The 26,238-nt window shown below is 34.2% G+C and overlaps 1 protein-coding gene and 1 long non-coding RNA gene across 2 annotated transcripts; both read right to left on the reverse strand.

Moving 5' to 3' along the window:
• Positions 1-917: 917 nt before the first annotated feature.
• Positions 918-5,330, reverse strand: LOC142637264 (uncharacterized). The gene is made up of 4 exons (XM_075811542.1): positions 5,197-5,330; positions 4,533-4,705; positions 1,201-3,877; positions 918-1,088 (listed from the first exon to the last, which is right to left on the reverse strand). Exon 3 carries the CDS (start codon positions 3,868-3,870, stop codon positions 1,201-1,203), a length of 2,670 nt encoding a protein of 889 aa, XP_075667657.1. The 5' UTR covers positions 3,871-3,877; positions 4,533-4,705; positions 5,197-5,330; the 3' UTR covers positions 918-1,088.
• A 17,344-nt stretch (positions 5,331-22,674) lies between these two features.
• Positions 22,675-26,210, reverse strand: LOC142636089 (uncharacterized). The gene is made up of 2 exons (XR_012844251.1): positions 23,615-26,210; positions 22,675-23,172 (listed from the first exon to the last, which is right to left on the reverse strand). It is a non-coding gene; the product is annotated as an uncharacterized LOC142636089 (long non-coding RNA).
• Positions 26,211-26,238: the final 28 nt, after the last annotated feature.

The following is a 26,238-nucleotide window of genomic DNA, read 5'->3' on the forward strand; positions in this document are numbered from 1 at the left end:
ATGGGTTAGACTTAATCAACTGGAGAAACAAAATTCAAGTCTCAAGAAATTTTAAGTCATTCAATAAAAAGAAAGCAACCTCTATTTTAGAACAAATCCTGGATAACCACGGAGTGAATGGTTGACATTAATACATACTCTCAAAAACCAACATTCTCTTCAGAGATTGAGTGGAACTTCTAGCCAAATAAAGGACCAAAAGTTGCAAACTTGCAAGATTTGAAAGTAGTAAATATTAAAGAGCAAGATAACAGGAAAAATAAATTGAACATAGAGGTTGAAAAAAATTGAACATTTTCAGTAGAAATTAGGTGAGTTCTGAACCCAGAAAGTAATGCCACAGAGAATTGTTTTGAGAGATTTTCCCACGAAGCCACAAACACACCTTTTGGATGATATGTATATATATATATATATATATATATATGTGTGTGTGTGTGTGTGTGTGTGTGTGTGTGTTTGTGTGTGTGTGTGTGTAAAAAATAAAAATAAAGCTTCCATATACATGTGAAATTTCTCAACAATAGCTCTACCAACTCTACACATCAGTTACAAATGCACCATCTTTTAATTTAAACTTGTACATGACACACAACAATTAATCTTTTTTTTCTTTTTTTTTTTCTGTTCATTTCACTGATTTTCGTCAAAACAGAACCCATTCAGGACTTTCATCAAACAGGTGGTAAGCGTGTTCAATTTCAGTACAAAATATTGGAAACCAACCATAAAACAAAGAATAGTTGACAAGATTAATCATATAATTTTTTCAAATACAAAAAATAAAAAGAGGGAAAAAAACTGACCTTTTTTTGGGTATAAAAATTCTTATTTGACTCCTGAAGAGGTTTGAGGAAGATCCAACTACTCCAACAATGCAAAATTTTTAGTTCTCATCATAAATCTTACTACTCCTACCACAAACTTGAAACAAGTACATTGGAGAGTGAATAGTGAGATTACAAGTACATTCAAAATAAACAAAAAATTGTTGTTTCGATACAATGTATTCAATATTAATAAGTAACATGGTCAATAGTACTATAATGTACAACTAAAACGTTAGTCCATGGAACATCGTTGCATGCCTGTAAAACATAAAATAACATCGTTAGAAGACAAAATAGTAAATATCAGCTAAACATAAAAACAACTAAAATTTTTTAAACAATCCAAACATTATTGAAATGCATCATGTACCTAGTTTGGAAGATAACCGCTTGTCGAAGCACCACAAGAATCCGGACATTTTCTACGGTTATGTCCCTCTTCATGACACAATCCACATCTTTGCTTGGGTTGATTCTCCCTCAAGTCCGACTCCTCCCTCCTGCTTCTCTGTCTTCGCCTGACCCCATCCATCTCATTTCTAATTCTTGATTTCACTGGTCGACCTTTGTCTCGCAACAATTTTGGGTCAGGCAGCCACTTTAAGCCATCAGCATCCCTCCACAATGACTCTGACTTAGGCACCGTAAATCCATGTGAATAGCTGTTAATGGCATTCTCCAAACTATAATATGGATCAATATATTTGGTCGGATCAATGTGTAGCAACTCACAGACTTTAATTAAATGTGAACATGGGATCTTAATGTTTTGCCATTCCCCACACCCACATGTTCTATCCATTAACCGAATTTCATAACTGTGTCCCCCTCCAGTGCTATGGTCATTGTATGATGTAAATACTTGATATATATCATCCTGATTGTTAAATTCCCTCACATGATGTTGTGCAGCTTTGAGCTTATTTGCACAATAAATGGACATGGCATATTCACTCCACCTCTTACCCTCCGAGAGATCATGAGTAATGTCTTTGTGTCGATCGTGGAAATATGCAACAAGCTTAGACCAAGTGAACTCAACCATTGCAGCTATAGGCAAACCACGTGCACCTTTTAGTACACCATTGAAGCACTCAGATATGTTGGTTGTCATTGCCCCATAACGTTTTCCACCATCATGTGACTGGGTCCACATGTCCACAGGCTCCCTCATTAGATATGTGTGTGGCTTAAAGGGTTTGGGATCACCTCCATTAATGCCAATGGTCAACTTCTTTTTAATGGCTTCAATCTCGGCATTCTTAATGGAGTCCATTATGTTATCAAATTTTGCTTCCTGAATAGCATATCCTGCTTTCAAGACCAATGACTTTAGAAACGGGTCTTGAAAATGTGTGTTAAAGTTGCTAGTGACATGTATAAGGCAATATCGATGAAATACCCTTAATCTTCCATTTTCATCCTTAGGCCAAGTTGCAATAGCATTTTTGATACTCTCATGTTGGTCAGAAATTATGCAAATGCCCTCATCAAGTATCACACCCCCTATTGTCTCCCTAAGGCATTCTAAAAACCACTTCCAACTAGACTCTGACTCAATATCCACAACGGCAAAGGCAAGAGGAAATACCTTGTTGTTAGCATCGGTTGTCATTGCAATCAACAACTTTCCTTGATATTTACCATACAAATGGGTCCCATCAATACTGATTACTGGCTTGCAATATTTGAATCCATCAATGCATGGAGCAAAAGCCCAAAATACATAGTGCAATAAACTAGTACCTGCTACACTCCCAGGTGTGGTATGATAGAAAAACCGAGTACCCGGATCCTGATCAATGTATGCCAATAACAACTTTTGCAACCTTTGGTAAGACTCTTCCCAATCTCCAAATATCTTTGCAATAGCTTTTTGTTTTGCATCCCATACCTTATAATAAGAAAGCTCATGGCCAAACTTCTTGCTCATGTTAGTTTTGAGATCATGGACTGTGGTAGTGTGTTTCTTGAGTAAAATCGGAAGAAGTTCTGATGCAACAAAATTAGAATCCATCATTCTACCATCTTTTGGCAACCCAAGGGATATACAAGTGTGAGGACCCACATAAACTGTGACCACCCATTGTCCATGAAGTTTAGGCTTCATGAATGCCCCGACATACCATTTGCATGACTCATCCCTGCATTTCGCACACAGTTTCACCTTGGTGGACCTACTGACTATAAAATTTTTGTTTTCCTTAGCTGCATAAATTGTTAATGCACGCTTCACTGCCTCTTTGTTGGCAAAAATCAACCCTTTACTAAAATCCATCCCCTCTTGCCAATTAGAAGCAAATGGAATCTCAACATTTGAAGGATCAACCATATTTTTCCAAGTATTTGCATAGAATGACGGAGCAGGAGGTGTGTATGTAGGGATTGTGTTTGTAACATGCTGGACACCAATATCATCTTCCACATCATTTTCATCACAATCAACTATATCATTGGTGTGAATATTGGCAGCAATTTCATGGTCATCAACATTTTTGTCAAAGTCACTTCCCTCAATTGTCTCTTCATACTCATCTCTATCGTCAAGATCTTCACCATTAATGACAGTATGATCAACATATTCCTCATCTTCCTCCTCTAGATGTGTAAAAGATTCATCTTGATATCTATGGCCGCCGTTGTTCTCAATTGGTGTTGTTTGTTGCATTTCCTCACCGCCAACTTCTGCATGCGGCTCCACACTTATGTACAACTCAATAGCAATTATTTGAGTCATTCTCTCCATCCTATCAAACATGATCTTCATATGTTTGTCTTCTTCTATCGCCATATACCTGTAGTTAATGCGTTCATGGAGGACTTCATGTGGAGAACGAAAAGTAATTTTAATGTCATGCAAAATAGGGTTCACACGCAATTCTTCCATAATTATCCTCTTCAAATCATTCAGGGTCTTCAATCTATGATGTAACTGAATATAATAGCACTTGATACCCCGCCCTTTAAATGGCAATCCCTCATTCTCATCATCATTGCAAAGCTCTCCACCATAGTATAAATTTATATCAATCACAGTCATTATGAACCTATTAAAGTCAAGTGTAATATGTTAGCGACAGATATAACACTTTCATTCAACGTCAATTACAAAACATTTTATCTACTCAAAGTACAAACATTACATATGAAATGCCAACAACACCTTGTTACAACATATGGTATGGTTATGAGATTATGTCCCAACACCTCAAGCAAATTTGCATATACTCACCCCACATCACACATAAAAACAGTCATTATCCATTTCATACTCGTTACAAATTCCAAATCATTCTAAGATCATGACTTTCAAAACCCATTCAAATCTTAAACAAAAATATTTTCAAAAAAGTTAATGAATAATGATAAAACACCTAGCAATACTATCCAATTCATACCCAATACAAAATTCCAAATGCTTCTAAGGTCATGATAAAAACTCATTCATGATAAAATTTAATAATACTAAATAAATATCTTAAATAAGTAATGATAAAAACCTAGCAAATAAATAATTACAATATCTACACTAACAAAACTAAAAAAATATTCACAATATTTAGAATAATATCTTAAATAAGTTAAGATAAAAAGCTAGCAAATAAAAAATCACAATATCTATATACTAACAAAATTGTTAGAAGTTTTAACCTACACCCCAAAAATAAATAAAACCCGAGTGCAAAATTGTAAAACCCTTACCTAAGATGTAGATTTGTTAAGACTGTGAGAGGGTGAGTCTGTGAGTCTGTAAGTGAGGCTGTCTGTGAGTGAGGCTGACAGGATAACCACGGAGTGAATGGTTGACATTAATACATACTCTCCAGAGATTGAGTGGAACTTCTAGCAAAAATAAAGCACCAAAAGTTGCAAACCTGCAAGATAACAGGAAAATAAAAAAAAAATTGAACATTTTCTGTAGAAATTGGGTGAGTTCTGAACCCAGAAAGTAATGCCACAGAGAATTTTTTTGAGTGATTTTCCCATGAAGCCATAAACACACCTATTGGATACTTTATATATGTAAAAAAAAAATTTTAAAAATAAAAAAAAAAAAAAAAAACCCTTCCATATACATGTGAAATTTCTCAACAATAGCTCTACCAACTCTACCCAATAGTTACAAATGCACCATATACATGACACACACAACAATTTATCTTAATTTTTTTTTTTCTGTTCATGTTATTGATTTATATCAAAACAGAACCCATTCAGGACTTTCATCAAACAGGTGGTGAGCGTGTTCGATTTCAGTACAAAATATTTTAAACCCAACCATAAAACAAAAAATTAGTTGACAAGATTATTCATACCATGTTTTCAAGTACACATACAAAAACAAAAACAAAAACAAAAAACTGACCTTTGTCTGTTTGGGTGTAAATATTCTTATTTGTTGCGTTCTGAATAGCTTGAGGAAGAAACGGCGCTATGCAGTGCAGTTTAATTGGTGGTAAATGAAATTCGGGAAACAATGATATCTGTGCCGGACCTGAGCTAAACATGAGTGTGAAGTGGGCTTTTCTGATATTGGGACTTGCTTTTTAGTCCAAACACACTTTCAGCCTTTAGACTAAGTAGGATCGAAATACCTTATTGGGCTTAGATTTTATTCTCGGAGCCCAACTTCATTTGTGCTCAAGAAGTCTTGATAAAAGACAATGCCTGGAGATAAGACATTCTAATCTTTATCTTGAAAATGAAAACCAAAATAATAAGTCTAGATTTTATGCGCATGAATCATGATAGTTAGCTAATAAGATGATTAGACAAGGGAACTTTTTTAGCAAATCATTCTTAAATTTTCCGTTTATACATGTGGATTTTTGCATTGAATAATATATGAAGTACCTAATAGGATTATTGAAAATTGAAAGACAAGAAAACAGGTTGTAATTAAGTCATAGCACTAAGTACTAACACAAGTGCCACCATTTCGTGATATTTCGTGGTTGAGTGGGACTCACATTCATCACACCTAATCAAACTAACGTGGGAGATTATATTATGAAATCAATTTATGTAGCTTCAAGTGCCTCTTGTAATATTTGATTCTCATAGGTCAATTTCGTCTGGAGAGAGTTATTGGAGTGCCTAAGAAGTACTCCTATATAAGATAGTGTCATAAGATATTCTCTCTTAAGTGAGTTACGTAGTGTTGTATGAGTTTACAATACATTAGTGTCTAAATTTACCTATATTTACCATGCATTGATAATAAGATTGTAGGTAGACTTAGAGTAGGGCTTGTAGCAATTATTATATAAAAATAAAATCATTTTTTTATAAAAATAAAATTGTCAAAAGAATCGAGAACGTGAGAGGTTTAAGATTTTAAAATTAAATCAAATTCAATTGGAAGTTTTTTTTTTTTAAGAATGGATTCGATTGGAAGTTAGATCGTGATGATGTTATAAATAATATATGCAAGTCTCACCCTGAAAAAAAAAAAAAAAAAAAAAAGATCTATATATATATATATATATATATATATATATAAAGTATTCTAAGTCATTTATTCACTTAAAAAATATATATTATAAGTCTCATTTCGAAGGAATGAGGAAAAGTGCTATAATTCTTCCTTTATGAAAAGCACATTCATTCAAGTATGTTATGTATTAAATAAATATATTAATTTTTATCAAGCCTGGGATTCTAAAATTAAATCAATAGTTTAGTTCTTTAATTATCAATAATTATAATGCATGTGATTTTTTTAAGCAAAAAAAAAAAAAAATTGGTCAAGACCATTTTAGATTCTTGGGTTTGATTGATTTTGATTGGGCTTGACTGTTTTTCATGGGTTTTTATCGATTTTGGAACAATTTTTGTATTGGTTGGTTTTTAGTAATGGATCAAACTAGACATTGATTCTTGATTAACCCAATCAAACTGCTGGTCAATTTGTTTGTTTGTTTGTTTTTCTTTCTTTTCTTTTGTTTTCTTTTTCTTTTCTTTTTTTGTTGAAAGAGTCTATTTGTTTTTTAAAACCATGAAAAAGTAGCATTAATAGTAAAGCACACATGTCAATGATAAGATGTCATCAAATATTCGTATTACAAGCACATCCACAGAAGGAGTATGCTCAGTTGGGAGAGTTTATTTTCATTAGTTTATTGGATTTAAAAAATAAACTTAAATAAAATATAGCTCAAGAAAGAGGTAAAGATTATAAAAATGTGCAAAAAATAAATAAAACAAATGCTTGATTAGGTGCAATTGCAAAATATATGACATTGTAACAAATAACATGTATTGAGGTGAATGCATTCAATTTTTTTTATGAAAATTGTTACTAAAGGTTTATGTGAAAGAGAGGACTCGGGCACCTAATGCAAGATATACTTTCACATATATTGGACCCAATAAATTGTGAACACGTGGTAAATATTAAACACGTGTCCACATTCTATGGCCCAAGCTAGTTCCATTAATAAACGGACACGACAATTTTGGATTTTGTTTGTTATTAACAAAAAAAAAAGGTATAGTGCTTCGTTTCCTTAAACAAATATAGCTTGAGCCACAAAATTAAAGATAGAATGTGGATAAATGGCACAAAAAGATGAGTAGTAATTAAGAAGCCAGTTTTCAAATGATGATATATAGCAAGTATCAATCTCTCAATCATATAAAAACAACTGACAAATTCTAATGAGTTTTTTTTTTTTGTCTCGTCTATATGAATTTTGTGAAGACAGTAAACTTTGTACAGTATCCTTTCATGAGATTCTCTAAACAACTCACGTTATTTTTGTTCTTTCATCCCTACCCCAACCCCAACCCCAAAACAAAAACAAAAACAAAATCAGACTCTTTCCTAGTTCCTACTTGTAAAAGCAGAAGCTTTGACACTAATTTCTTGAGAATAGCAGAAACGTAAATATCTATTTGTTGTGTGTGTATCCAAATAACAGTGGGTTTATGCAAAATAGAAATAGAAAGACAAAACAAACAATCACACAATGAACACAAAGATTTACATGGTTCGGCCTAAGTCTACATCCACGGACAATGTCAAGGAAAAATTTCACCAACCAAGGAGGAAGATTACACTAATAGCACTCTCACTGAAACCAAGAACCAAATACACCAAAGAGTTATCTCACATAAAGAATAAAGAAAACTCTTCTAGAAGCCCTCGAAGTTGCGGCACTTTTAACACACAGAACAATAGCCGCATAAGTGACAAAGTGGTGCCAAATAACAATTCCGAGTTTAACTTGGATTTCCTAATACGGCTGGGTATTAGTTTGAGAGTAATCCAATAGCAAGAGTCCTACTAGGACTCGGTCACTTATTAGTAGACCAAAGGCAAGCCACACGTAACACCACTGTTTCTGTGTATCATGGAAATTCAATAGCCAAAAGAACCTTGTCATTTGAAGAGTTTAATTGTTTAAATATGGGAATCTATTGTAGATAGTCCTGAAGTTGTATATATATGTCTACTATAAGGGCACCAAGGCATGTACTAGTCTTCTTTATTTTCTTCTTTCTCATGATTTCCATGAAACCTTGTGCATTAAGTGATTCTTTATCATTTGGATTCATGCATCTCTCTTCAGTTTATATAAGAGATTTCATTCTGCAACTTTGAGTTACCCTTTAAGTAATAAGATGATATATAATATAATCATCCCAAGTGCAATAATGCTTGACCATCATACATGATCCCAGATCTTTAGTTCAAATCAAGAGATGTAGAATTAACCTGGTTAGCTTTCAAATTTTGTGATTTTTTTATGTGTTTTAAACAAGAAGAAGATACCAATATTCCATAGAAATTGTTCACTTTCTGTCAACCAAATTCATAAAAGGACATATTTGGTTTACTAGTCGTGAAAATTGCACTTTGAATAATCAAGAAAAGGCCCATTAGTAGTCCTCACTTACTGAATTGAGTTTTGAATACAATAATAAAACAGGGTAAACTAAAAGCTTACATGAATCACGTATATATTCATAACAGTTTATTAGCTACGCGATGCCTAGTTATTTATCTTTTGTTTGATTTTCATGTTATAGATGGCAAAATTTAATAGATAGCCTTATTGTACAGAAACAACCATCGGTTCAATTCAAAATTAAGGAAGAAGTGAACCGATGCCAGATTCAGGAATGGTGACCAAAATTTAAGTCTGTTTCCATTAAAATACGAATCCATGAACTTCCAGAATTGTTTATTCAGTATTGATTTTCTTGATAGAAATTCTTAAGTACCAGAACCAGCCTCAACAATATTATTTTACTTGTCACATGTATGAGGCACGTAGCTCTTTAGCAAGGATTGCTGGATTGTAATCAAAGGCTTAGTAAGTAGACAACATATTTGTTGTTGAGTCAGACTCTTCAAAGAGAAAGTTCAGTTGCTAAAGTGCGCATTCCTCTCACTAAGTATCTACAGCAAAATAAACAGATCCTAAACAGACCTTAAGTAGATGAAATATTTGAAACTTTTGACTTTTAAGTTTTTTTTTTTTTTTTTTTTAAAGGTAATTACAATATGCTGCTAACCCCACAACTCGAACTCTTTTCCTCCTAGACCACCAAGCACTTTGTACATGAGGAGGTGTCAATTCAGCCACAAAACCTTTGACTTTTTACTTTTAAGCTTTTTTTCTTTTTTTTTTTTTTTTAGAATACTAACCTATTGAGTCTCACGCTAATATCAGCATGAAAGGTAGTTAAGTTACCTGACATGCCAACTTAGCAATTTATGGATAAAAACAAAAATCTAAGAGCATTGTTTGTTACAAACATCACATTCACATTCACGAAAAAAGAAAAACTGAAATTAGACTTGAAGTCATGATTCACGGCAAGTTTGAATGGCCGGCTAGCTCTACTATACTCCCTCTCCCTCTTCCTTTGTTCAAAGTTCAAACTACCCTTTAAAAGTCACAATTTCAATTGTTTTTTCGCTTGTGTGTAAATGTGTGTGCAACAGAGTGCATGTATCAGCCTTTTCCCAAAATCTAAAACTTGTTGTGTGCTTTTGGAGATCCCAACAGATCCCATTTAAACTCTATTTGGTTCTTTTGGCACAAAAGACACCTACAAGTGGTCACCCCTTTAATCAAAGGAAATTTATTTTTCATCGTTCCAATTTTGTACATGTTTGGACTTTTTTTCCTCTACTTTCTTATAGGATGTTTGGATGTGACGTGATAATTGTTGCAACTTTAATAATGCATTTTCTAGCATCTTATTATTATTATTATTATTATTATTATTATTATTATTATTATTATTATTATTATTATTATTATTTATTTAGTTTGTTAGCCTTTATTTTATTATTAATCTCTTAGTAAAAGCATCTTAAATTTAATTAATTTTTTAAATTCACATAAGAGTTATACTACATCTAATTTTCTTAGTGCTTAAAATACCGAAAACAATAATTTTACTACAACAACAAACTTCAAAACACGATTAACAAAGGACCAAAAAAAGGGGAAGAGCACACAAAGACAAAATCAAATTATCTTCATGCATTGAATTTGTTTAAAACTTGAAGACTTTAAAAGTAAGCTAAATAAAATAAATTAAGTTACATATGAAATGTGCTTGTTCAATGGCTTTTCATTTTTTCCGACATGTAAATTTTATGTTATATTTTTGTCTAACTTGCCAAATGAATTCTTAAAAATAAAATTATTTTTCATATGCATTTTCAAAAATCTTAAATGGGATACAAATATAAAAAATATAAATTTTTTTTCTAATACGATTTTTAAAAAAGAGTTTCATAAATTTATATACTTTTGATATTCATATAAGAGCTATATTAAAACCATATTCTATTGCTGAAGATACCAAAAATAATCATTTTTAAACTATTATGACAAAGTTCAAAACAGTTTGCTAAGGGTCTTGTAGCTGAATTGACACTTCTACATGCACAAAGTGTTTAGGAGTCTAAGGGGAAAATGGTTCGAACTAATTTGCACACCAAGATAAAGTTTGATGATTTTCAACTACTAAACTACATTTATGCTCAATGTAATTTCATTTTTAAATATTTTATTGTTATCTTTTTTTAATACAATTTTAATCAATTCTACCATTTCATGTTTAAATTTAATATAGCATTTTTTAAATCCTAAAGTCTAAAGGGTTAGGAACGTAGCAAATTAAGAACAATTTGTTTTGAATACAATATTTAAATAAATACTTACTAAACATAAACATAAATTTAAACATTCATTTTTTTCCAACATAAAAATTTGGTCTAATAACCATTTTGGTCACTAATTTTTACCCAATGCATCAAAATGGTCTATAATATTTAAAATGTGTTAGTTTAAGTTTAGTCCATAACCTTTTTTATATTAAGTTAAAATAGTTATTGTCATCAAGAGGTGGATAGAATAAAGCAGACACACTAATGGTGATATTAAAATTGTGGGGAGTAAAAGGACCCAAATGGGCATATGGGCCTTTGGACTGTAGCATGAAGGGCCGACCTGCTCCAGAATTAAATTCTACGAATCGGCCCATAGGCCGAGGTTCCGAGGATACAACCGAGGGTGAGTTCCTCCTCGGACCGATCCAAGAGAACTCAAGATTTCATTATGAAGGTCAAGGCACAACCCTGGAAAGACTAATGGTTAAAGGGGGACACCCTGAACCTTCCAGATGCACCAGTGTTAAAGAAAATATCAAGGGCAAAGGCTGCCACCTCCGCATTAAAGGCACTGCACCTACCTCCCTGGCCGCATTAATGGGGAAGTGACCCCTGAACAGTAGGGCTAAAACTTCTAGTCACTGTCCAAAAAGAGTCAAAAAATGAAGTATTTAAGGGGGATGGAGGCTAGAGAGGAGGGGGATCGGTAACTAAGAAAGAAATTAAGAAATTGTAATCTTTAAGGAAGAAAGAGAAATAATAAAGAAGTAGTCATCGGCTCAAGTCCGAGGAGATCCATTTGCAATTATCGTTCGTTATTTACCTGTATTTACTTATAAAAGCCTGTTATCAAGCTCCCAGTACTTTTAACCTAGGTTTTAAGCCCACACTCTACAAATTTTATTGTTTAAGGCTCATTGGGCCTGAGCCCGTGATTGTCTTTGGGTCCAGGTGCAATTGTGCACTTACAAAAATATTATTATTATTCTTTTCAAAAAAAATATTATTATTATTAAGAGCATCCTTATCTGAAAATTGTATCTTATCCTATTTTACCATCTCAAAAAGCTACTTTATCAATTATACCATACCATTTTACAATACTCCCAGCATCCCAACTTTTATTTTACAATACAATGCATTAAAATAATATAAATTATTCAATAAAATAATAAATAATAAATTCTATCACTCCCCGATCTCTCATTTCTGTCCCTGCCTCTGTCCCTGTCTCAACAACCAAAAAATTCAATCACCACCACAACAATATTATGCCCACCACTCCACCATTGCCCATTGCCCACCAAAATCCCACCAGAACCAAAACTCCATTTTACAACACTCCTAACATCCCTCTGCCCCTAGCACCAGCCACAACAACAACAACAACAAAAAACATAGCCACCATGCCACCATCGAGAAACTCACCAATCTCCACCAATCCTAACCCACCAATCTCCACCGAGAAACCCACCAATCTCCACGATCCTAAACCACCAACCTCCACCAATCCAAACCCATGCCACCACCTGACCCATGATACACCGATCCACCTATCCAAACCCATCACCTGACCCACAACTCCAAACCCACCACCTAACCCACGACCCACACAGCTCACCGATCCAAACACAACCCACCACGATCTCCAATCTCCGTCAATCCACGCCGATCCAAAATTCAAAATCCTCGCCGATCGCCATGCCATGACCCCAAACCCAACCCAGCTCCGATGCAAGCTTTGAATGAGAAAGAGAGATGTGAGATGAGAGAAAGAGTGACGACTGAGGAGGGAGGAGCTCTGTGAGTGTGTGTGTGTGTGTGTGAGAGAGAGAGAGAGAGAGAGAGAGAGAGAGTAAATGAGAAACATCGAAACAGAACTGAGAGTGAGAGAAAGCAAAAAGTGAAAAATAATAAAATAATATTTTTTGGTTTTATAGTTGAGCTATAGTGCGATTCTACATTTAGAATTGCACTGTAACACAATTGCAAATTTTTTTGCAATAATCAAATTTTAGAGTTCAACAATGCCTTGTTTGGTCAAGAATTTCACCTTCTAGTGTAAAGAAGAAGGTATGGCACCCATAGAATGGATCTATAGGTGTCCGAGGATGCTTGTATAAGAAGAATAGGAATGAACCACTATAAAATCCACTAATTCCTCCCTTCCTCCTACCACTACGGTTAGCCTCACTTGACTAGCTAGTGTGATTACAGTCCCGTCAAAGGCCACTAAAGGAGTATCGTATCGAGTTAAGTCACCAAGGGTGAGGCCCAAACCCTCGTACAGATTGGAGTACATTACTTCAGTCTCACTTCCTTGATCTACCATCACTCTTCTTATATCAAAGCCTGGCCAAAATGGGCAATTAGCCATATTTATAGAAGAATATAGTTAGTAGGCACAGTTTGGAAACTAAATATAATACTAACATCTCAACTCTCAGAGAGTCGATTTTGGAGGTCAAAATCGAGTCTCTAAGACTCGATTTTCATGGTCTATCACATCTGACGTGGCATTTTATTCACGTGGACTCCACCTGGAAATCGAGTATCTGACACTCGATTTATAAGTTTCAATTTGTTTTTTCTTATTTTCCTTCTCCTTCCTTTTTCATCGATGCATTTGTTCATCTGCTTCCTGGCTCAGCCACCACAGCCCATCGCCATCGACCCAACAAGGCGACCCAGGCAGCGCGACCCAGGCGCGAGACCCAGGTCGCGACCCAGGCCGCAACCCAGGCCACGATCTAGGCCGCGCGACCCAGGCGCACGACCAGGCCGCGCAAATCAGTGTTTGGGATTTCTGAATTTTTTTTTTTTTTTGAGGTGAGAGTTGAAATTGTTTTGGTTTGTAAATCGAGTCTATACGACTCGATTTTTAGGTGGTGTCCACGTGGATAAATTGCCACATCAAATGTGATAGACCATGGAAATCGAGTCTTTTATACTCGATTTTGGCCTCCAAAATCGACTCTCTTAGAGTCGAGATGTTAGTATTATATTTAGTTTCCAAACTGTGCCTACTAACTATATTCTTCCATAACTATGGCTAATTGCCCATTTTGGCCTCAAAGCCTTCAATCCGCAATGTTACTACCAGCGCATCATTATGGGGTTGAATAGTGCCCTCCTTTCCAGTAAAGCCTATGCCTTTATCTTCCTACCGTCCCATTTTAGGAGGGGTGAATCCATTTCCAGATCTGAAACCAGGGCTACGACCATAACTCAGGATATAGTTTGTCCCGGTTTAGCTAGGTGTTTGGCCACATGAATCACCTCCATGAGCCCCCAAGAGGGAGCCGAAAACTATGAGGTGCTCACCCCTTTAATGTCTCAAGGCCGGGGGTTATCCTGGGCAATAAACTCCTTTAGGCACCCTGCCTTCTCAAGCTTGCTCAAATGATCCTTCAAAGTCCGGCAATCTTCAGTTGTATGTCCCCGGGCCGATGGTAAGAACAAAAAAGGTTTTAGTTCCTTCGTGATACATCTCCACTCATCTTGTTTACCCATCGAAAGTAAGGTTCGTTTTTTATCTTCTCCACAATTCGATAGACCGACTCCTTATACAGTGAACTCACTATCTCGAACCTCAGTTTTTGGACCTGGGGAAAAAGTCTCTTCTTGGCCAGGGGGTATGCTCTACTTTGACCTCATTTTCCCTAATAGGTGCCTTGGCTTTAGTCTTATCTTGTAACTGATCATCTTCTAACCTCTTATACTCTTCCACTCGCTCCATTAGTTTATTCATATCCGTGACAAGTTTCAAAGCTAACGAAGCCATTAGATCAGAGTCAATGGGGAGCCCCACGTTGAATGTACTGGTCGCAATCCCCCTATTATCTCCTCTAATCTCATTGTATAACTCCCAATAACGATCTGAGTAAGTCTTAAGAGTTTCTCCTTCCTTCATAGACATGGTGAGGAGAGAATCAAATGACTTGGGAGCTCTGCTACATGTTACAAATAGTGCCCCAAAGGCTCTTATTAACTCATCATAACCACTAATGGATTCTTTCTCTAACCCATCATATCATCTCTCGCAGTGGGCCCCAAGTTGGAAGGGAATATCTTACACATCAAGGCCTCATTTCAATAGATTGTCATGCTCTGATTGTAATGGTTGACATGTTCCACGAGATCAGTCTTACCATCATATATGGTGAAGGTCGGCCTAGTGAATCTGCGCGGTAAATCTGTTCTTTCAATTTCTTCCAAAAATGGGGATTAAGATATCTGCTACAAGGCCTTACTCATAGCATCAATACTAGATGCTTAGGCGTGACAAGATCTTCGAGGTTGTGATACATCAGATGTTGAGGGATTGGCCCCCTAGACTTCTTCCTATGTAGCGATGGTTCTTCCCTTCTATGTCTCCAGTGAGGGGGAGAAACTGTCCTCTCCCTATAGGGCGAAAATTGTCTCCCATCTCGGTGATGTGGAGGTGGCCTTTTATCCCCGTGAGGAGGGGATTGCCTTCTATCCTATTTCTTCAACCGCTCTCCTACACTGTGTTCATCCCTTCAAGAATGATTTCATACGAGGCTAGGACCCTTTTGATGGAGAAATTCTTCATCCTTCCTTCAAAGACGTTCTTCATTTCTTACAACCTGCTGTTGCAAGGCCAACACTTGTTCCCTTAACATATCCATCTCACTGTCCCTGCTGGATTAAGATGGTCTAACGGTGTTGGTAGCCGACCTCTCTTCCTACAGGTGAGAGGCAACTTTCCAGTTATAGGTTTTGCAAAGGTTTCCCTTGAATCTCTTTGTGAACTTTAGATTGCAAACGCCTATTTTCATGAATATACTCTTTAAAGACACTTGGATGAGAGAAATGGGCCGGCCCACTTCATGATCGGTTCGCCATGTTTTTCTCAAAAACCAATTATTGAGCCTACTGCTTGGTGGAGTATTCCCACAGACGGCGCCAATTGTGGGGGTCAAAAAGCACCCAAGGAAAAAAAATCCTTAAAAACTTTATTGAATGGCAAACACTAGGGTGATTGACTAACATAATTTATTTAATAAAAATATAAGGGGAAGACTCCACAATAGAAAACTCAAATAACTAATTTATAAAACAATATTGCATTCACATCGAAGTAAACATATTACAGAGGAAAAACCACATTTTCCCATGGTATTGGATTATAAAAGATAAGATTCACTCCCTCCTTCCTTTTTGTTTTTCTCTTTATTTTCTCTCTTTTTTCTCTCTATCCTTTTTCGATCCCCCAACATTTGCCAATCCCCCCCCCCTTTTTATAGACATGTTCTCTTCCCTTATCCTCCCAGCTATCCTGCTCCTAGCCAAATTCTCTAGGATATATCTCCTCTTTTTTATTGGGTTTCTTGCTTTCTTATCCTAAAACAGGACTTTTGAGGGTGTTTGTACTGTTTATGTTGTCTCATACGTATTTAATGCAACAGAAGTTAGGTAGAAAAAGCTTCATTAATGCAGAGGTAAAGATCTCTGTCATCCTTATCTATTTGGAAGACTTCCCGAGGTTATATTTGGGCATTTAGTGGATTGTCCATGCTCATGACCTCAGATGAGGCTTCTAGGGATGAAGTGTATTGTGAATTTTACGGGGACGATCCATAGAGAATCCCTTTGCTTCTCAAGTATATGGGCCCGATCCATTCCACTTCACAAGATTCTTCAGGCATTTGGGCCTTAACCATGGGTGTGAATTCTTCCATCCCCCCACATCTTACATAAAAATATTCATAGAATTAATAAATAAAATATTAAACATAGAAGAAAAGAAAAAAAAAAATATATATATACTTTTCTTTTATAAACATCAACCTTCATACACAAACTTTATATCACAATTCAAGAAAATCAAGACTCCATAAAAAAAAAATGCCATATACAAGCTCTACAGACCCAAACCAAATTTTTATGCCGATTTCTCTTACATTTTTTGTCTTGATTTTCTTGCGAATCAATGGGATTAGGGGTGTTAAGGGGCTAAAATGGTAGGTTGCTTTGCTTTGTCTGATCACTGATGCATAAATATTTGGACCGAAAATACAAGCATAAACGTTTTACTCCCAAAGAGCCTTTACAATTAACCTGAAAATATTTTAGGTTAACTAGCATTTTCAATCGCACCAAACACCTAAAATTGGATAAATATTTTCTAGAAATCAATTATATCAAAACATATACAGTGAAGGTTGTTGCTAGAAATTTGTCCTAATTAATTCCCACTAGACCTGTTGAATGTTTGAAAATATTCTATGATGTTTATTGAAGATTGTTTAAATTTTAACCTGCTTAATGTGATTACAAGTGGATTGAAGCTTATTATCAAGCTTCGATTTGGTTGTTATGAACTTGGATGGATTATGGATCTCTTGATAGTGTCAGACACACTTTTTTTCTTTTTCTTTTTTTGCAAAGTTTAGGATGTAGAATGTTCTTACATATGCGTTTTGTACTTTATCATGACCTTATCATCATGATGTAAAATTTTAGTAGTTCTTATTGTAAGTACAAATTTAATTCTAACTTTTTACTTAGAGCTTTGTAACTTAATTAGCATCATCTAGTGTTTCCACTAGAGATGTCCATGGTCAAATTTTCCCTTTTACAACTATTAATTTTAAAAAAAAAAATTCTAGCCTTCTCGTCTTTAGAATGTTCTACTTACGAACTGCAGCCTATAAATTAAAATTGGTTTACTTTTAGATATTAGGGTAAAATGTAAAAAGACTTATGGCATGTTTGGGAGTTTAGAGAGGGAGGAGAGTAGAGGGGAGTAGAGGGGAGGGAAGTAGTGGGGAGGAGAGTAGAGGAGAATGATTACCCTCCACCTTGTTTGGATGTTTTTATAATTAGTAAGGGGGAAGAGAGTAATTAGCCCTTCCCCTTGTTTTTAATATTGTAATTTTATAAATATAATAAGGGTAAATTAGGTAATTTACTTTATCAATAATTTTATGTGCTCTATTCTCTCTCCAAATCTCTCCAATTTGGAGGAATTAAAAATGAGGGGGTTGGAGGTAGTTGAAACCCCTTCAAACCCCTCCAAACCCCTCCCCCTCCTTCCTTAAAAAACTCTCAAACAAGGTAATTGAATTACTCCCCTTCCCTCTACTCTACTCCCCCTTCTTTTTTAAACATCCAAACAGGCCATTAGGGTTTGGATTAGTTACAAATTGACCCATGTGTTATCAATTTTGGCTCTATTTGGTGGGGCATTTTCTAAATAAAAACGCACATTTTTTATATCACAAAAACGTTGGAAACTATGCAATAGGCATTGCGTCTTTTGAAAAATTATGTTTTTGAAAACTCTAAAATTCACGTTTGCAAAACACAATGGTGAGTGGCTTTTTTAAAAAGGCAATTATTATAGTCCGTTGAAGTTTGAAATTCCTAAAATATCCTCACAAATACTAATGCCTTGCCCGCTATCTTGCTATCATTTGTCTCCTCTACGCCTTGGCATTATCTAATTCTGCTCAGCTTTATTGAAGTTTCTTCTCTCTTGCTCTTTTCATGAATTGAATATTCTGGGCATGCAAAAATTCAAGCGAAAGCAAAATTATTTTGGTAGGGGATGAAGTTGTGGGTGACACGAAGAAGATGAATCTGGAGAAACTTGGATGCAATTGAATGAATTTGTTTAGAAATTACTAAGGTTAGATGCAAATCATGTGGTTGAGTGTAGAGGATTTCTGTCTATCTACTCAGCAAGTGAAGGGTGGTAGTAGGAGATAGATATTGGAAAAGATAAAAATTAGGCAAAAATAAATTACACTATTAAATAGAACCATATTATTATTAAATATTTTTTATAGGATGTTTTCTTATTATTACATCATTAAATAAAAATATATATTATTACTTTTATTATTATCATTACAGAACCAACCTGTCAAGTCCTTTTTTGTAATTTGCTCAAAACAGCAATTTTAGGGCAACATGCTTTACAGAACGCTTAAGTGTAATTTTAAAAAAATGTGTTATCAAAATACTTGTTTTAAAAACTCTATTTTTTGAAAACGCACTTTTTAAAACGACTTATCCAAACTAACTCAAATTGTATTATTGACCCCGAAGGTTTAAGAATCTTTCGAATTAATCCCTCCATCTCAATTTGATTAATTATATAATCATGTGATATGCACATATTATTTTAATAATGAATTTTTTATTATAGTAAAGCGGTCACATCTCACATACACAACAAATGACTATTTTTTGTTATTTATAGGGAAGGAAATTAAGATAGAGGGTTCAATTTGAACAATTATTAAACAAGACTCAATAATACAAGTGGGTTCCAGTTAGCTCAATTGGTAAAATATTTGATGATTGAATAAGAGATCTGAGGTTCAATTCTTGCCTACACCAAAAACCGATTGGTGTCTTGGTCTGATGACAAAAAACTATCATTAAGAGCAAACACTATAAGATGAAACTCTCTTTAAAAAAAAAATTGTCAATAATACATAATTTAGAGTTGGCTCCTCTCCCTTCCATAATGTAGAGTTGCCACTAATCTAAAATCCCAAGGGCATTTTGGACTAGATATTATAAATTTTTTATTACCTTCAACTTTCAATAAACACTCTTATAAAATCTGCCACTTTATTGTCTCATTAAAAAAAAAATGCAAAATTATAAACGGCTCAAAAAACAAAAAGAAGCTCTCTAACTCCAAGCATGGAGTAGTGCTCCAAACATAACATAAACAAAATAACAAATTTTAATAATAATACAAATAGTCTCATCATACATGCTACATACAAGCTCAGAGGGGTTTTTTTTTTTTTTTTGTTGATGTAAAAATTTTTCTTTAATTTCATTTGAGGTTTATGTTTTTATTCAGTAATGTTTGTACACTTGCCAATCCCCGATGAAACCAAAAATGTGATGAGCTCTAACTCCAAGAAATGAAAACACCCACCAAAATAATGCCTTCAGCTCTATTTATGTGTTTATTTTCCGTAATTGGCAAACACATAAATTTCACTGGACAAACCTATAAAACACAAATTGAGAAAATGAGAATTTTAAAAAAAAAAAAAAAAAAATAAGAAGCCTTTGAGCACGTGTGTAGTGTACGATGAAGCTAATATATATTTTATTTACATACATTTATATAAAAATATACTTATATATACTAGAGATTAAATTTTTTGTAAGTTTATGAGTAAGTTCATAAGATTTTAAATCATTATTTGCAATCTATTCATAATAAAAATAGTCAATTTCATTATATGTATTATATATAAGGTTAACAACACAACAACAAAAAAAGGTAAATTTAATTTTTACAAGTTCATCAAATGGAAATCATTATGTCTATACATGCACGTAAGCCGGCTTTGCCTGCTTAGGTTTTTGGTATAAGAGCATTAGCATCTAGATTCTTAAAAAAATTGTCATTTTACCCTCTAAGAAGTTACTTTGCCTATTTTAACTTACTATTTTATAACTCATCCAACATCTCTTTTTTATTTTAGATACAACTCATTATATAATATTAACCTTTGATCACATGCTCACGCATGTGCTCAAATGCTCATTTTTTTGTAAAGCTTAATAATTTGCATATATTATAATTTAAGATTACTACATTTTTCAATCACAAAAATATCTAGGGTGTAATGAAAAAATTATTTCACCCACAAATGCATAACACTAATCACACCCGAGGCATTTTTGTTATCTGGAAAATGTAATAATCAAATTATAATGAACTCAAATTATTAACTTTTACTATTTAAAAAAAAAACCTCAAAGCATGCACGTGAGCGTGTGCTCAGAGGCTAGTTCATTTTTGTGTATCTACTAATTTGATAATTAATTGTTTAATTTTAGAAATAGTAAAATAATTAGATTTAGAATTTGTATACCAAAATTCAAATTTAATATTTCTACACAATGTGTGTGGTATTAGTTTTTTTTTGTCATTGGGGAAATTTTGTGGTAACTTCTTTTGAACCACGTTTGAATCTCATGTTGTTCTCCATTAACATAGGTACAATAAAACAAACTCATAAAGTCAAAAATGAATTAATTTTTTGTGCTATGCCTCATCTTTTTGTAATTAGAAAACCCATCAACCTCAAATTAAGTGAATAAATAGTGACCTTTAGGGGGGAAAAAAGAATAGAGTATTAAGATAAATATCGAGTTCTTTTCTACTATGTAAGTTGAACATTTTTATTTTGAACCATCATATTTGATTTTATTTTTATTTGGCGTTATTTCTCTCCCCATGTACCCAATAAATTTAGATTCATCTGTGAGTTCCAACTAGCTCAACTAGTAAAGTCTCTAATGATTGTATAAGAAATCTGGAGTTCAATCCCCGCCTACACCAAAAACTGATTGATGTCTTGGTCTAATGATGAAAGAGCTATCATTAGAAGCGGACGTCATAGGTTCAAACTCTCTCTCTCAAAAAAAAAAAAAACTTAGATTCATCTAAATGTCCACCCAATCGTTAGAATCATTGATGTTTGGGGTGAGTTAACCCATCTAACAGAGCACCAACAACACTCTTAGAATAGCATTAACACTCTTAGAAAAGCATTAAGTTGTCGTGGGTTAAGATAAATATAACCCACTACAACTTTGCAAACCAAATATGAGTACATCCTGGTTCTCAAAAAAAAATTATGAGTACATCCCAAAGGTATATTACTATTATGATAAAAATAAAATAAAAAAAATCTATGAAAACGACAGGAAGGTCTTTTAAAAAAATTGAATATATCAGCAACAAATTGAATTCCATTATTGCTAAGCCTAAGAATGCCAAAGGTTAACACGCACAAACAAAAATATGGGAACAGGGTTCACTCACTCATGCATAATTTATACAACTACTTAAGCCAATAGAAATTTTTGTCTTATCAAGGGTTTAAGTATCAAGTCCAAAGTTGTGCACTTGCTGTAACCTGAAGTCTGCTAAACAATAAGATTAAAAATAAAATAAAATAAAATAAATAAAAAAAAAAAAAGATGAATACAATAGAATAAACCTCAAAAATAATTCATTCAAAAGCCAATAAAATTAGACCAAAAGTACAATTGTAAGTAAAAGTTAATGTGGAATTTGAAGGTCTTTTAAAACCTTTCACAGCATATTTGGTTGATTCATATGGAATTTGGATTGTGGACCCATAATCTTGACAATGAAACAGACAGAAGGTTTATTTTCCTTTAGCATCACATCCCCTTTGAGACCTCAAATACTTCAAGTCCTTTGTAGCACCCAACCACATGTATCCTAATATCAAAACTCAAAATGAACAACATTTAGCATTGGTTTAAAAAGCTATCTTTCTTTATTATTAAGCTTATTTTTGCTACTATTCAGCTTATATTTGCTAATATTCATGAGTCCTATTGCACTTTCTGGTTCATAAATCCCACTGTAATATTTCAGCTATTTTTTAGTTTTATCTACAGTACTTTTTAGCAAAAAAATTTCAGTTTCAACCAAAGAATTCCTAAACGGACTCTTAAGGTAATCACCATATATTCGTCTAATTTGACAATAAAATCACAAAAGCTAATTACACACCAAATACAATGATTTTCACAAATCAGAACCATTTGAGCCAAAAATGAAAACTAAAAATCATTCAAATATGGAGATGAAGAATCAGGAATGAAACAAAATTCCACCCAAGCAGAATGCAGTATATTAAGAGAAGAGACAAACCAACATTTAAGAACAAAGCTTGCAAAAGCATGTTAAAAATGAATTGAGACTCCCAAAGATCCAATAAAGAAGACCATGAACCTTTAAATAAGCCTTTATCCCAATACTTAAGTCACACTTGCAACTTTTAAAAACCAGTTGCTGCAAAGTGCCAATACTCACAACTTTCATCAAATGCTTGCTGCCCACCAAAATGATACCCAAGTGAAGGCCTTGACACATTAACTTCAAGCTCTTTGAGAACAAAAAAAATATTAACCACTGATTGCTGAAAAGAAGGATACTCTTCCACCCAGTTTGAAAGGTGCACAATAAACATATACCTAAATAGGGAATATAAACACAATCACATTGGTGAAAATTCTACACTTGACTTATAACCGCCAAAGGAGAAGCATAATAGGACGAAGAGGCTGAATTTTATTTCTCTTGCACCCTCATTGTGTGCTCTGCTATTGCCTCCATGACTTGACGATGTTCTGCCACAGGAACACCAACGTGATCTGTCATTTCACAAAACAAAAACTCTTCAGTCTCTAGAGAGAAAGGAATGGTGTAATAAGACATTAGCTCCACCAAAAAATAGGGGGAAATATAAACAATTGTGGGTGTATATTTGCATGGAAAGAACCATTTCTATGATGCAAATGGTATGTATACCTTCTGTAAATATTTCACAAATTAAAAATTATGAATGTATGCCCACCCTATGGTGTATATTGATAAAAGGAAAACCACAAATTAAAAATTATGAATGTATGCCCGCCCTATGGTGTATATTGATTAAAGGAAAACATTTGTTAGGACGAATTTAGAAAATTACAAATGTCCAGTTGTAAGCAGAGTTATAATCACGGTCATAGTGAGTATGGTATATCTAAGACCAAAAAGATAAAAAATGCAAAGAACATAGAATGAAGAGCCAAAAATTAAAGAGTAACCTACCAAACTTGTCAGGTAGGAAACTGCCAAATCCTCATCTTCTTTCTCAGGGGAGCCCCATTTTTTTTGTTGCGTCATTATTATCATTATTAACAAAGCTGTTTGAAACCCAGTAACAAACAAAATTCAACATATACAAAGATTTAAAAGAGAGAAAGAATAATAGTAATTTTTCTTCTTTTTTTGGCCATGCAGTTGGCTTGCCATCTTCCCTTGCAGTTCCTATATGTGATCTCCTATTCTTCAATATCTACCAAAACATTACACAGAGAGAGAGAGAGACAGAGACAGAGAGATAGAAAGGATGGAGCAGAGTCTTTTTGGAGGTTCTCTCTTCTGGGGCGGTTTGTGTGAGGATAGGATGCATGGAAAAGGTGAGTAAGGTGATTCTAAGAAACTTGCCTAAGAGAGTGGTACGATTTTGTCGGGCATGTTTTAAGTGGGAGTTAGAGAGGTGTTTTTACCGATTTGTCCTCCAGTTTTGTCCCTATTTAAATGTCTATTCCAAACAGGAGAAGCCCATTAAATAGTAGTATAGATAAATCATCCAATAAAAGAATATAAATCAACAACCAATCTCTCTCCTCTCTCTCAGCCTCTCTCTTTCTTTCTCTCTCCAGTACCACTGAAACCACCCCCCAAACCCAACTCCACGAACCAAAACTTAAAGCACCACTGAAACAAACCCTCAAACCCAACCCAGCAACCAAAACTTAAAAGGCACCACCAAAACCAACTATCAAACCCAACCCCAGCAACTGCCGAAACCAACTCTCAAATCCAACCCCAGAAACCAAAACTCAAAGGCACCATTGAAACCAAGTCTAGCACCACCAATACAAACCCAATCCCCAGCAATTAATACTACAAGCTACCATGGAACAGCCCGAACCTCAGCACCGCCAAACGATTCAACCCACAAGCACCATCGATTCAACACCAATTCAAAGCCACAAGAACACTGATTCAGCACAGGTTCAAACTTACCTAAAAACTGCGACAAATTCCAGCAACCAATGCCGACCATCATCGTCGCGGCCACCAAGCCATGACATTCTGCCTTCAAAGATGCTGCCATCTACCAAAAAGAGAGAGAGCGACTGGGTTGAGAGAGAGTTTGTCAAGAGAGATGAAGACTGAAGAGAGAGGAGATATTTTTAATTTATTTGGGAAGATAGAGACAATAATATTATATTTCAGTTTTGCACTAGCTACTGCAATTCCTATTTTTAAAGGAAAATACCAGAATCATCAAGAAGGTACTGGATAAAGGATGCGGGAAGTTCATGGATTCAGGTTTTAATGGAAACAAACTTAAATTTTGGGTACCAGTCTTTAATCTGGCATCGGTTCACTTCTTCTTCTTCCTTCATTTTGAATTGAGCAGATGGTTGTTTCTGTACAATAAGGAGGCTATCTATTCAATTTTGCTATCTGTAAATTGAAAATCAAACAAATGATAAATAACTAGGTATCGTGTAGCTAATAAACTGATATGAATTTATTGACCAGTACTGAAACCCACAAAGCTAGAAAAAGAAGACACATGTAGAAACTGCAATAAAATTCATATAAAAATAGGTACCAAATACGTTTCTTCAACAAAAAAATCACATCTTTTACTGAGTTATTGCTGAAATCCCTGCTCAAGATGTTCAACTAAGAGAGATCCTTTGTTCAGAGTACAAATAACTGAGGTTAAATGATACAACCAATGTCATAGTTATGGAAAACCCAAAATATATATATATATATATATATATGAATAAATAAAAAACTAAGAGGATCACTTCAATCTTGCAAGGAATGAGAACATAACAAAAGAACTTGGAAATCAATCAATTGCTTAGCCTATTCCTCATTCATGACTACTGACATCTTGCTATTCCTCATATGGGTTATATTTAATCAACCAAAGAAACAAAATTCAAGTCTCAAGGAATTTTAAGCCATTCAATAAAAAGAAAGCAACCTCTATTTTTGAACAAATCCCGGAAAACCACAAAGTGAATGGTTGACATTAATATATACTCTCAAAACCCAACATTCTCTTCAGAGATTGAATGGAACTTCTAGCAAAATAAAGCACCAAAAGTTGCAAACTTGCAAGATTTGGAAGTAGTAAACATTAAAGAGAAAGATAACAAGAACAAAAAATTGAACATTTTCAGTAGAAATTGGGTGAGTTCTGAACCTAGAAAGTAATGCCACAGAGAATTGTTTTGAGTGATTTTCCCAAGAAGCCACAAACACACCTTTTGGATAATATACATATGTAAAAAAAAAAAAAAAAGCTTCCATATACATGTGAAATTTCTCAACAATAGCTCTACCAACTCTACGCATTAGTTACAAATGCACCATCTTTTAGTTTATACACATACATGACACAACAATAAATTTTAAATTTTTTTTTTTTTTCTGTTCATTTCATTGATTTATATCAAAACAGAACCCATTCAGGACTTTCATCAAACAGTGGTAAGCGTGCTCAATTTCAGTACAAAAAAATATTGGAAACCCAACCATAAAACAAAGAATTAGTTGACAACATTATTCATATAATTTTTTTCAAATACAAAAAATAAAAAGTGGGGAAAAAAACTGACCTTTTTTTGGGTATAAAA

This window comes from Castanea sativa, chromosome 5 (genome assembly GCF_040712315.1).
Source record: "Castanea sativa cultivar Marrone di Chiusa Pesio chromosome 5, ASM4071231v1".
In the NCBI taxonomy this organism is placed as follows: domain Eukaryota; kingdom Viridiplantae; phylum Streptophyta; class Magnoliopsida; order Fagales; family Fagaceae; genus Castanea; species Castanea sativa.

Coding starts and splice junctions, on each gene's coding strand:
- LOC142637264 (XM_075811542.1), bottom strand. CDS start 3,870: ATGACTGTGATTGATATAAATTTATACTATGGTGGAGAGCTTTGCAAT.